Source organism: Centroberyx affinis, unplaced genomic scaffold (genome assembly GCF_046629955.1).
Source record: "Centroberyx affinis isolate AG114_WGS23_722 - 3 ecotype Tasmania unplaced genomic scaffold, CSIRO-AGI_Caff_v1 ptg003948l_1, whole genome shotgun sequence".
Lineage (NCBI taxonomy): Eukaryota > Metazoa > Chordata > Actinopteri > Beryciformes > Berycidae > Centroberyx > Centroberyx affinis.
The window spans coordinates 232474-246260 of NW_027281773.1; the positions used below are offsets into that span (position 1 = coordinate 232474).

Below are 13787 nucleotides of genomic sequence, written 5' to 3' on the forward strand. Positions count from 1 at the left end.
GCAACAGATTGGAAAAGTACTCTTTATGACTCTTTATAGAGTAAAAACACCTTTCACAATGCCAAAGTTTTTCTCATTCACACAATATTCCACACATGAACATTAAAATCTGCTTAGTACAAAAGCATTCTGCACTCAACAACTTACTGTCCATACTTAAATATCATTGCATAAAAAACTTTAATACTCCCATCCTTGCTTCTGTACCAAAGAGAGAAGAAAGTGCCTATAGTTCTGTAAAGCTCCTATTCATTGGAGTGTATGCAGTCCATAGGGATCAACGATATCACGTTCTCATAATTTTTAATCTTTCTCTTCATTTTTTCTGTGCCATCTCTTTGCGCAACTCTGTCAGGTAGAGGTGATCCTTCCCGTGAGCCACCTCCATTATGGCCATAGCCTGTGCAAACACACACACAAATCAGTTTTACAGTTATCTTACATGTACTCACAGTATGAAAATATTTGACATTGGTAGTTACCTTCTTGAGAGCACTGAGGCCCATAGAGTGCTTCTCCAGCCCCATGTAGAGTCTGCCCAGCTTCAGGTACATGGAGGACACATTCAGAGAGTAGGGTGGATACAGCTTGCTGCACGGGACAGGGATCACACATAGTTACTAGACTCAAAAACACATGAATCATTGCATTATAGGGGTAAAATAGATAAAATAGCGTGAATATTAAGGATAACAGAAATATATTCCACATAAGTCTTACTGAATCAATACCAAATGACAACCAAGATCAAACAAGACCTTTGATTTCCTTTCCTAAAACCACAGTTTCTTCCTGAGCTCGCTGTAATCATAAGGAATGTCATAGAGGAAAAAGTATAACTTATAACTTCTACTGAGAAAATCAAATTTGACCACATATTCACATATTGAGGACACATTTTCACATCAACTTTACACACTGTACACAATGCCATCCCAGAACATCTACTGGGCACACTCATTGAAATTGTTATTGGGCTTCCACAGTGTCTAATGTCTGATCTTAGCTAATAGCTCTGTGACAACACATAGTTAAGAGATGTGGATTTTTGAGCGTTCACTTTCTTAGGAATTACTTAGCACCTGTAAGGTTTGAGGATCTTCTCGCCGTAGCTGATGGCTCCGTCCCAGTCGTCCATGTAGAGACACACCCCCATGGCCTGGTACATCATGTGGAGCATATAGACGTTGGAGTCATCGAACACAGCTTCCATCTTGTCCAGGCTCTGCTCGCACATCTCCAGCAACTCACTAGGGGGTGCCAGAGAGTCAAGGCTGCATCAACACAGGCTGAGGTTGAACGTGAACGATAAAAGGGCCTCAGAGCTTCACCAGGCTCTTATACCATAGAGTCAATAATAAAGAACTTAATTTTGTTCTGAAGGCAGCATCACTTCTCAGAATCGACCAATCACGAGTCTGCTGATAACCCTCAACTATTTCACTGCAACTAATAAGCGGATGGACACTAATTGCTACTATTTGCATTGAAATTATTTACCAATCAAACGGTCACACAGCTAAAGCTTTGAGGGTAATAAAATTGGATGAAATACTACATCAAATCCCTCAAAGTCTACCTGCTTGACTACAATGAGGTCACCTGAAGATGTGCAATATAAAATGTCCTGTTAGTGGCTCTGCTGTTACGTGAGAGCTGTAGGTGTTCTTGATAAAAAATGAAAAGGGCAAACTAATTGTGCTAGATAAGGGAGTGTACTGGAGACGCAGACACCGTATCTAATGGCATATAAGGATATTTTTCTGGTGTTTGACGGCCCGGAACTCTCTCATGGTTTTCCTGGCGTAGCGCACCATGTTGCTGACGACCTCCGGCTCGATGGGGTCGGCCCGCTTACGCACTTTCAGCTTCGCCTTGTCCTGAAGGCAAGGAGAGAAGGGCGAGCATGTGAATTAAAATGGCAGGTGTATGAATTATAGGATACATTCTTTCAATAAGGGCCCAGAAGCACTGGTCTCCCCTTGTGTTTGTTAACTAAAATGATAAAACACTTGTATGCAATTCTATTTTGTCTTTTTTCATTCAGCACTTTATATATGGACTCTTACTTTGGACTTGGTTTTACATTCCTGGCAGTCACAGGCGAAGTAGTACGAGTCTCTCAGCCTTTCGTTGCGGTCGTCTGTTGGATAGAGGAGGTCTATGTAGCTGATGAGCACCTAGAAGTACAAATAAAGAGACATAAGGACACACACACTGAGCACATGTTGTGTTTGAATCCTCGTTAAGGCACACACTCCATCCATAAGACGTTTTATCTTGAGTGACACAAAGACAGATTCCCTGGTAGGTAGCCCTTAAACCACAGGTTTAAAGGTCAGGTCTGAAAATAACCCTGTCAGCGTCTTTAATCAGCTGCTGCACCCCCCTCCATATACACACACACACACACACACACACACACACTGCTGTTCTTCAAAAGCCCTGACTTGACACACTGACCAGTAAACCACCAGTGACCCAGTAGACCACCAGTGACCTCAGATCCTGCTCATGCCTCCGCCTCACACACCTTTAAATCACACATCTCAACTCTCTCTCCCAATCTTTTGTGTCTATCTCTACTTTGAACTGTCAAATAAAAAATCTTTAAAAAATAAACAAAACAACTACAACCAGTCAGGTCTGTTCCAGGTTTAGAAAAGTGGATAAGTCTTTGAAAATGTTTATGTGATATGGCATACAACTATTTTCTACTCAGAATGTATATACAGTCTAGCCTATATACTAAAAGCAGCACAATACACTAATAACGTCAGAAGAAAAATGTTTGGCTTACTGATCAGGTGAAGTCAACATATCATTGTACAGTATATCATTGGATGATGAAACAATGCTGGCAGCCATTTGCAGGAGAAAGATTACATAAAGAAGAATAATAAAAGGGGCAAAGGAAACTAATTTGAGTTTCATAACCAAGATCAAGACAAGGCCGAGTCAAATACATCCGACACCGAGACAAGACAAGGCCATGACATTTTGGTCTTGAGAAATCAAGCACTGGATAGAGGCAATTAAAAATGAGGGAGTTACTGTTCTTCATGCAGCTTCTTCAGGGCTTCCAAACCCTAAACTGGGTCTTAGACCTGTAGCAGATTCCCAGTAAGGGGTTTCCCCTTTCAGACATCAAACAAATCATTTATCAAACCTTTAATCCACCATGAAATCTGGCTCACAATCAGAGTAAATATGATGTGCAAACGTTTCACACTCCTCTCGTAACACACCGCTCCCCCCTCTCCATAGACACACACACACATGCTCGCTCGCGAAAACCCGAACCTGACCCAACCCCCCTCTGTTGGCAGCTGTTCCCTTTCCTCACCTCATCTCCAGGCTTCATGTCCTGTACGGCCCGCACCTCGGCCGCCGTCCCCTTGAATGTGACGATGACGCTGGGAAGACAGCTGTGGTTTATCAGCGCCACACTGAGGGAAAGAGAGAAACACAGAGGTTACATCGCACCGCCGCACTCCAATTTTCCCTGTTTCACACACTTCCTCAAATACATTCAGGTGAGGAGGAGAAGGGATGAGGTAGGAGCAGCGGGAGAAGGGACACGTATACATATTATAGGGTGTAGGAGAGACATAACAGTGACATAAACACTATTTATTTTTAAGTGGGATTAACACACTGCTGTAATTGTGCTTATGTATGTAGAGGCCTGACAAAGAGCTGAGAGGGCAAATTCACCTTCACACGGCCATATTATAAACCAAACAGCCATAGCAGGGAGCAGATTTGACGACCAAATGATCAGCTGGAGAAGACCAAGTTTTCCTTTTCTGTCAGGTTGGGATAAGATAAGGAGTTCTGGCTTACTATGGTTCAATGCAGAAGGACAAAAAAAGAGCCAGTAGAGTGTCCATATTATAGGGCTTATGTGTGATTCCATTAATTCTTAAAAAAAAACAAAATTTCACTCAGGGAATCATCCAGGGAAGGTGTACTGTGCATGTACAGGAGGTGGGCAGAATTACGGAAACACCACATGAAAAAGGACTTTGAACTAACTAACCTAACTAACTTTGAAGCAACTTAATCACCATTACAAAGGCACCTGCACAGGCAAGTCATATTAAGTTGAATGCCAATGTGTCACCTTTAAAAGAGTTCTGACAATTACCACTTTTATATGTGAGTTTTCAAAGAAACATGAGGCAACTAACTGAGATCAGAAGACTAACAGAGATCTGAAGAGGACAAATAGTTAGTGCCCCAATTGCACGTGCATCGGTCACAAAAGCTACAAAATGATTTCATGTGGTAAAGGGAACAGTCTTGAAAACCACGACCACATATGCAATACACGGACAAAGACGAATAGAGGTTGCCAGATGAAGCTCACCCGCAGGGATAGACAGTCGATTTAGCAGAACAGTTGCTAAACACAACAATACTACAGCCTCAAAAATCACCACAGAATGAATCAACGCCTTCTGTATCCAAGGCCAAAGCACAAAGATGCATAACCTGGTGTAAGGAGCACAAAACCTTATTGAAGAAAGGTCTGATATCCCACTACACACAGCTCAGGATTCACATGACAACATTTCAAGGAGGACTGAAGCTGTTCTGAAGCAAAAACGTGCCCCTACTCCTTATTAGGTACTTGATAGTCAATATATTGTTAGGTATTCCCATTATTTTGTCCTTCCTCACCCCTGTATGTAAGCAGCGCTGAATCACACTCAGACACACACATTCACAGCTGGGAGTTGCCCAGTACAACTACAGTCTTCTACTGGTGGCCACTGATTAGTATAACTGTACATGTGTTGAAACTGGAGTGAGTGAGAATGTGTGCATGTGTGTGTGTGTTTTCCTTCTTACTCTGGGTAGACTGCAGTGCCCAAGTGGGACAGTTCTTCATCTTCCACAGTAAAACCATTACAGGCAACCTGTCCAATAGGGAACACAGGGGAGACAAAGAAAAACACTGATAATACATATTACTATTCTGCATGTTCTGTTTCATAGTTTCATCTGTTTCATCGTGAAGTACAGCAGATGATGGAGAAATCATTAGTAAGCAGATCCTTAGTGTTACAGAATCTCTGAGCACTAGACAAGTGAGACAGCAGCCAGTGTGTGATACAGACTCTGTGCTGATGTAGCAGACAGAAAAAGTCCCAAGCTTACATGAACAACAAGGAACAGAGTGAGCCTGCGTGACAGAGCATAGCCAATGTTATTGCCAATCATTTGTGTGTGTGTGTGTGTGTGTGTGTGTGTGCTACCTGAGAGAAGAGTGTGAGCAGGCCGCTGTGGTCGGGGAACTCTACATGTTTTGAGTAGAATTGTTGCAGGCCGGCGATGTCTCCCTCGTTCATCTCTCTCCTGTCATTATCAACATCCTCCACGTCTGTTACGAAAGAGAAAGAGGGACAGACAGAGATTAGACTTGTCATTTTGATGTAATTTTTACAATTTGACTCTACAGGTCACAATTTTATGAGATCAGACTGCTGTGTGTCCATGCTTTGCCTGAAAATCACTGTTACGTAACTCTTGTGGCTTTATTTACTTAAAGCTGCACTAGACAAGATTTCTATGTGCAACTACACCTGTCTTTTCAGTCTAAATCACAAAGTGAGGCTGCAACAGAGAAGAGCGCCCCATCCCCCCTAAATGAGATGCTGTAGATTCGTGAGGATGAAATGCTGGTGTTGGGTATGGACACTTCTCCAACCACAGGAAGTGATGAATCAAAACTTACTTACATACAAAACTTCAGACAAAAGCTACAGAAAAATCAAATTTTTTATGCATCCAGATCTCACACTATATGTATCCTGGCATGATCGGTTGATAAAAGTTGCATTCAAACGGCAAGTGTAATTGTAGCTATATAGAAAGACACAGTGAGAATAGAGGTTATATTGTACTGCTGCACTGCATTAACGCCATCTTGTCTACCACCTCATTTCTCAAATCTGTTGAAGTGACGATGATAGAAAGATAGATAGATAAATAGAGAGAGAGAGAGAGAGAGAGAGAGAGAGGCTGATAGGGTCTTCCCCTGGCCCATTGTGTTAATCCTTCACAACTGTAAATAGACTGGGACAAACAGCCTCCCTTACTTTGTCACTCTCACTATGCCAAGACAGGCTCATATTCATCACCATGTCATACATATACTAATCTGCCCCAGTGTGTGTGTGTGTGTGTGTGTGTGTGTGTGTGTGTGTGTGTGTGTGTGTGTGTGTGTGTGCTCCCTGACCTGTAACACTAGAGTCAATTTATCCAACATCAGAGACACTCAAACTGACTCAGCGTCTTAGAGGTAAGCTGAACTTGCCCCTCACACACACACACACACACACAATGGCAAAACATTGAGATGAGGTTTTCAATAATGGCTAATGGATAATATCAGTTGCAGGGTACTAGACATGGGTCAGGTAGTGTTTTCAAATGCTTTTATGGTTTGTTTTGGCCTACTTAGGTTCCAGATTGGTCGGATTCACCACAACATTTAGACAACCTCAGGAAATTATCAGAATTGAGTATTGAGTATACGTTTTTGTGACTGTAAACTTATCCGACATTAAACTCCCACCCAATACCATCTGACCCAGGTCTGTGGTACTATGACTATTTGTGTGTATGTGTGTGTGTGTGTGTTTGTGTGTGCCTGTGTGTTGACAGTCACTCACGTGTTTGCATGTCTCCAATCTGCAGAAGCTTCTCAGATGCACATCTTTCTTTCTGTGCTTTCTGCAGAAAACAGACACACATACACAAATGAACACAATAAACGATGTGCAAGATGTTTCTCAAATAGTTCAATGTGTCTTTCATCAGCTGTCCAACCTTCTTGGCGAGGATTCTGGCCACCAGGCGGGTGGTCTCCGATGGACACCAGTTCTGTCCATATACCATCATTGCTGAGCACTCCAGCTTGTGCATGGCCCAGTCTGTTTTCTGACATACAGGCACACACACACACACACACACACACACACACACAGAGTAAGATATTTTATGCAGGATAACATGATGCTTAAAACAGATACACAAAAATAGCTTTCTGATTAAAGCAGATTCAAGTTGAAGCACATACAGTACAAGCAACTAGTTAAAATCCAGGTCCCAAGAGCCTAACACTTGGTACATTGGGCCCCTAAGCTTTGCTAACAGTAGCATTACGTGACACAGTGGTCTGCAACTCCACACCGTGTTAATCTAATGTTACCCCCGCTCATTTACCCCTCCAAATACAAACCGGCCCGGTCCTTGACTGCTCTCGCCTGCTTTAGTTCATCACAATCCCTTCCTGCTCCTTTCTTTGTGTCAGACAAACCATACTTAGTTGATCTAACCCTCAGAATCTTTACTTTTCCACCAGAATTGTATATTTGCCCATGTGGTAGTCCAGAAGCTGTCTTTGCGATAATATATATATTGGGCTTTGTTGTGATTTTGATTTGAAGCCAAAGATATGCTTTAACATATGTGGCCAAAACGATTTTCTCTTTTCTTTCTTTCTTTCTTTCTTTCTTTAGTTCACACACCCCAGGATGCATTTAACATGTACTGTAACCATGGAATCAAGCCATACCAGAAGATAAGAACAAATCACAACTGAGATGTTAGAGAAATGGTGAACATTAGTTGGGCGCAACTGAGCTATGGTTTCCTTCACTGTAGGAGTGTCATAGTCCTTTCATCATTGACAAAGTTGTCATCACTCTGTTCTCTTTCTCCTCCATGTGTTTCCTACCTGGCAGTTCACATTGCAATAGAAGGCTTTCTTGCACTTCCCACATCTTGCCAAGTGCTCTTTCCTATAAATGACAAAACATTTGGTTTATAAACAGTCAGTAGCAACAGCATATTATCAAGAAGTTACTGAAACATCCTCAGACATAGAAGATACTTTTCTTTCATGGACACACATACAGAGACACAAATACACACACATAATGGTACATAATGGTGTGTTTATGCAAGACAATATGCAAGGATAACTTTACTTTTGTTACTGACAAATTCTGCAAGTTTAAAAGTCCATTTCATCTGAATCCAGTCAACGGAGTTCTCCTTGTCTCAAACGACTGTAAGAGGACTGCAACTTAATGACAAATGTTGAAAGCAAATGAATCGAATATGCATACAGTGGCAGAGACCAAAAATTGTGTATCAAAGTACAGGTTATACTGCATGCATTACAGTTTCTATACACACCATGTAGAATATTTGAAAAGTGAAAATCCACTCTAAACTAGAATATATGATGAACGTATGAGCAGGAGAAATGCTCATATTCACAAATCAAGCCTGCACTGAGTTTAAACACAAAGCACCAAGTACAGCCTCAGAAACATGACTCCAATTGCTTGCTATCTCTTTGCTTACTGCACAAATACTTGGGTTCACTAGATGCCAGTGAATGAAGTATCTACTCCAATAAAGAATTCATATTCATTATTATGATCTTGAGCAGTTCACTTTGTAACTGTCCTGCAGCCAGAAACCTGAGAATCAAAATTTTTGACATCATCAAGAGACACTTAGTGGAGATGCTGCTTTCACAATTAACAAGACTTCATAGACTGTTTCATAGACTGTAAATAATAGGAGTCTGTTTACATGTTTACTGCCAAATTACCTTGATGTCATAGTGTACCCAACACAAAATGTACCCATATTTCTGGAAAAAAGTTGTTCTCCTATTTATTGTGAATCGAGCGGCTACAGAAAGTTTCAGTTGACCCTTTGGCCAGATTGTTCAAACTTTGACTAATTAAAGTTCAACAATCTAGGCTGTCCAAGATCATATGAACAGTGTTGAAAACCGCTTAATGGTGGATTATTGCTTAAGAACATTTAGCAAATTGACCTGAAATATAGTTTCGTTTGAACATTTTTTACTGAGATACAGAAACATTTGTAAATATGCAAATTATGACAGTACAGATATCATCTCTTTTTTAAGACAAAAGACAAACAAGTAAACATTATGTGAGGGGAGGGGGGATACAGAAAAGGAGAAGTAAAAGAAAAAACAATATATAGTAATAAGTCAACATATAAAATGGCAGTAGTATCTATATATAAATATAGCTTATATTTAAACTAATAATAAAATAAAATAAATAAATAAATAGAATCGATAGTAATAATAATTAAAATAATAATAACAACAGTAAGAAAAAAATAATAAGAATATGCTTGGTGATACAGCAGTACATATAAAAACCAAAAATAAGTTAATTAACATATAATAATAATAATGATAATAATAATAATGATAATGAGGATGATAATAAAGAAGATATAAGTACAAAACCCCCCCCCCCCACCCTCAACCCACCCACCTCGAACACCCCGGAACGACCTGAAATAAAGTTGACGAGTTTAAAAATGATGCACATCAACTGCCTCAAACAAAGAAAACATATCAGCAACACGTCAGTCTAAAATGGTCTAATGGGTGTCTTCAATCTTATCTCTGTGTGTGTTTGTGTGTGTGTGTGTGTGTGTGCGTGTGTGTGTATGTGTGTGTGTGTGTGTGGGAGAGAGAGAGTGAGAGTTTCACATCCTCCTCCATTCCTCCCAGACCAGGAGCAGCAGTTGCTAGTGGTGTTTCCCCTGTCGTAACTGATAGCAATAAAGGGATTTGAAACATTCTGTGGTATTAATAGAGCTGACCTTATGGTGGAGCAGCTGTCTGCTCTACTACACCGAACAGTAACACAGCAATTCAACAGCCCAAACAGTAGAGCAGTCCAAAGCCCACCCCGAGGGTTTTGAGACGCTTACAAACAAGCTTCTTAGTCTTGCGGTGGGAAAACACAGCGGCCCGTTGAGCCTTAGATCTTTAGATGTGTCGCTGTCTGCTGTGTTTTGTCCAGAGTCAAGCCAAATCCTGCAGTCTTGGATGGATCAATTTGTTTCCCATGGTGCATTACTGATCCATGGAAAAGCAACTGACATCCCACTCACACCTCGGCAATTTCCTATGTCATTTACAGTATGGCAGAGAATCCAAACGGGAGAAGCTATGAATCACTCAGACTTGCAGAACTTCTCTAGAGGAACAAATCACTAGCTGATACCATACCATGTCATTCAACACATTTTCACATCGTGTTAAAAGAGGCTTTATCGTTTAAACAATAGACCTACCACAGAAATAACATACTTCCCAATTACTCAAAGATTTCAAATGTCATTCAAGGAGGCAAAGAAACCAAGGTATGGTAGCTACAGCATGAATCATTCATGATGATCGTCAGAGAACCTTGCTGATTAAAAGAAGAATACTTAAGTTGATTTCATACCCATGCCATTTAACATGTTGTTACAGCATGTTAAAATAATCTACAATCAGTACAATAACTAACACCGCAGTTCAGACACATCAAATAGGAGCTGCTGAATACTGTAGAAAACAAATTTTAACAAGACTATACTGTTGTGGACTCTCTCAGCTGTTACCTACATCCAAAGACCACCTGTGCATTCAACACTAAGCATCCATTCTGTCTAGAACAGAGAGAAGAGTGCTTTGAAAAGATGAAAACTAAAAATGGACAGGTGGCATAATTTTTCCATTGTATGGATTATGCAGCCCAGTTGCGGTGTAAATAAACAAAATGAGCAATTATGCTGCAATACTGTCAACCATCAACTCTGGACAAGCTGTCCATCACACCATGAGTCACATACTTTTCTGTCAGGCAGGGAAAGGCAGTGGTGTTCCTCCCAAATCATCCAAAAACATATAGTGCCCTTATCATCCTGTGACATCCCAAAACAGAAGCCAGTTTTCAAAACACAATCAATGAAAATCATCCATTAACAACTATCATTTTTGTCAGCTCATTTTTAGATGCAATTTGTTTGAATTAATATGCAACACAGCTAAGTGCAGAATTAATGGATTGATTGTTCAGTAGGCTTCGCTAACAGGCATATTGTTAATTGATTTGGTGATGAGATGAAGAGCCCAGAGAGATTATTCAACTTTTCTCTTCTGCAAAAGGTTAACAAGACTGTAATTCATAAGTGGAGTTAAATATTTTCAAGCTGAAATATTAAGATGAAGAGCACTAGTGTAATCTATTTGAGATTTTTCACAATATAAGAGCACCAACTTTCCTGCCTGCAATGCAAACTAGGCATAGCATAGTTAATACAATATTAATACAGTATTACTAATACTATAACAGTTACTGACATCCATACAAGGAACTATGGAACTATGCAGAAGAGTTGAATGATCCCTCTGGATGTGAAAACAGAAAGGTTAGAAACACAAGATTGATGAGTGAAGATAAAGTCTAACTACTGAATTCAGTTGAATTCAGTTCAGTGAATTCTAGGTGTGCTGTGTGTGAATGTGAAAGTATCTCAGGAGAACACATGCACCTGTACTTACGAGGGAGGACCTTACCAAAGGATTACTCCAGACAGGTTTAAATAGGCTTAAATGGAGTGTGTTTGCAACATAACCTGTTCAGTAAGGGAACAGATAAGAAATGATTAATACTGATGCAATTTATGAATCAAACCTATTTCTACAGTTGAGTGATCAGGTACAATCATGACATCTGAGTCACAAAATCTGTTTCTCATATGCTCCATTCATTTGATTCCCAGAGTGCGCATGGAAGATATAAATGAACCGCTGTCCTCCCCCAGTGACACAGAGAAAGATGATCCACATCACAGAAATAGACTTGATGGACTGGACTTTATGGCGTTGCATAAGCTTGCCGGTCTATAGTAAGACTCATGGGAACTGGTCTGATGAACAGGGACGCAATCTGGTATGGATTGAAAGGCATTGGAGCCTGTTTAACAAGCACGCTTTCAGGGCTAGTAAGACATTCATCAAATACAGTGGAATGTGGCAAAATATCATCATCATCATACTATAAAGCAAGGAATCTCTGTCTGTCTGTCTGTGTGTCCGTCGCATATCTCGAGAACCGTTCGTCCGATCGACTTCACACTTGGCGCGTGTATTGCTGTGGACCCAAGGAAGTGCAGTGTCGGATTTGGTGCAATTTGGACACGCGACACGTTCAATATTAGTAAACTTTGAATGAACAAGCGAACAGCGCTCTGCAGCAGCGGCGCGAACGGGCACTGCACTACTCATCATACTAAGGAATCTCTGTCTGTATGTGTGTCCTTCGCAAATCTCGAGAACCGTTCGTCCGATCTACTTCACACTTGGCGAGTGTATTGCTGGGGACCAAAGGACGTGCAGGGTCGGATTGGACACACGACTCGTTCAGTATTAATAAATAACAAGCGAACAGCGCTCTGTGCAGCAGCGGGGCGCAAAGCGAACGGGCACTGCACTAGTTAGGTATGATGGTAAGAAGATGTCACAAGTGCTCAGATGAAGCCCAACATTTAGAGTTTTGCGCTTGAGACGGGCACTTGAGAAAGCATAGCCTCACATGAAGGAAGAAAATGAGTTAGGTTGCCACAGCATGCATTAACAAAGACAATTACTGCTGTTTCTGAATTACCTGGTGAAGCAGAAGTCGCAATAGCAGCCCCTCTCTTTCACTGAGAGCACGCAAGAGTACGCCGGACTGGAAAAAACGAGCTCACCAACTTTGAAGGCTTTGGTAACGCGGAGACCTCGCCCTTTGCCCGGACTGTCAAACCTCTCAATTCCCTCAATGGTGTCGTTCATTATGCCTCCTCCGGGTAGCCTTCCTTCGAAATGGCCCTTTCCCACAAGGAGCTGTGAGAGAGACGGGTTTGGGCAGTGCCCCCCCTGGCGCGTCACCCTCCCAATTATGGTTCGTGCGTGGTGGCATCTGATACAGTGACAGAGCGCTCCCAAACTTCACGGACCACTTACTTCCGCTTTTGATTTTCCCAGATTTTATGCCAGGGAACCCCATCTGAGGAAATCCGTGTTGTTGGACCCCTGGAATCCCATCAAGGATCCCTGTCGTCAAGGAATGAAGGGGCCATTAAGTAAGTTTACAACCGTTATGTAATACTAGAGTAATGTTTGTGATACATCCTAAAAAGTAAAAAGTACTAGGTTATGATTGGTTATGTTAAAACTTATATACTGACTTCTTCATAGCTCTTTCTGCACCAACCTGCCATTTATTTTGTTACTATGTACACAGATTGAACTGAGTATCAGCTGATGATGTGTTGATAATACCACTCAGACAGACTGACAAATGGTCCAGAATCCAATGCGTTACTGCGTTTTTACATAGATGTGGTGCAAATTTTGAGCAGGGCAGCAACGTATTGGACATAGGTATGTTCTGTCCTTTGGCAGATACTAAAGCCACCAAACAGGCATAGGCCTAGTGTGCAAAGAGATTTAAATGATGAGCTATCACTTGCACGGCCCTAAGCAGGGACACAGAACAGCCACATCAGTGCTGAGGTTCTCCCTCATGGTCGTCCAGTGCATCATCCCGTGTGTTCAGGATGTGCTGCACTGCACAGAAGAGGTTGTCTGTGTCGTGATTAACACAGATCTTCCAGGAGTACTATTTAGCTGGAAACACAAAAGACAGGGAGAGGTTCACAATTTCTACTGCCCACATCTGCAAGATCTGTGCTCCTGTACAGCTCAATGTGTAGAGCATGACACTAATTTGATTCCCACCTGGACCACCATTGTTAAAAATGTATGCACTCGTGGTTTTGTAATAAAAATGCTTTGGATAGAAGTTTCAAACTAATGGCATATGTTCAAGTGTTCTTGGAAATTCTTGGAAAGTTTATAAAAAACAAAACAAAACACATTCTGCTGTTTT

At 41.2% G+C, this 13787-nt stretch overlaps 1 protein-coding gene across 1 annotated transcript; it reads right to left on the reverse strand.

Annotated features, from left to right (window-relative positions):
- Nucleotides 1–25: 25 nt before the first annotated feature.
- Nucleotides 26–12688, reverse strand: LOC139663186 (N-lysine methyltransferase SMYD2-B-like). Its single transcript, XM_071541759.1, has 12 exons — nucleotides 12519–12688; nucleotides 7751–7814; nucleotides 6841–6951; nucleotides 6684–6744; nucleotides 5265–5389; nucleotides 4858–4925; nucleotides 3347–3449; nucleotides 2070–2180; nucleotides 1760–1880; nucleotides 1083–1257; nucleotides 483–591; nucleotides 26–400 (listed from the first exon to the last, which is right to left on the reverse strand). The coding sequence occupies exons 1-12, from the start codon at nucleotides 12686–12688 to the stop codon at nucleotides 317–319; spliced, it is 1302 nt and encodes a 433-aa protein (XP_071397860.1). The 3' UTR covers nucleotides 26–316.
- Nucleotides 12689–13787: the final 1099 nt, after the last annotated feature.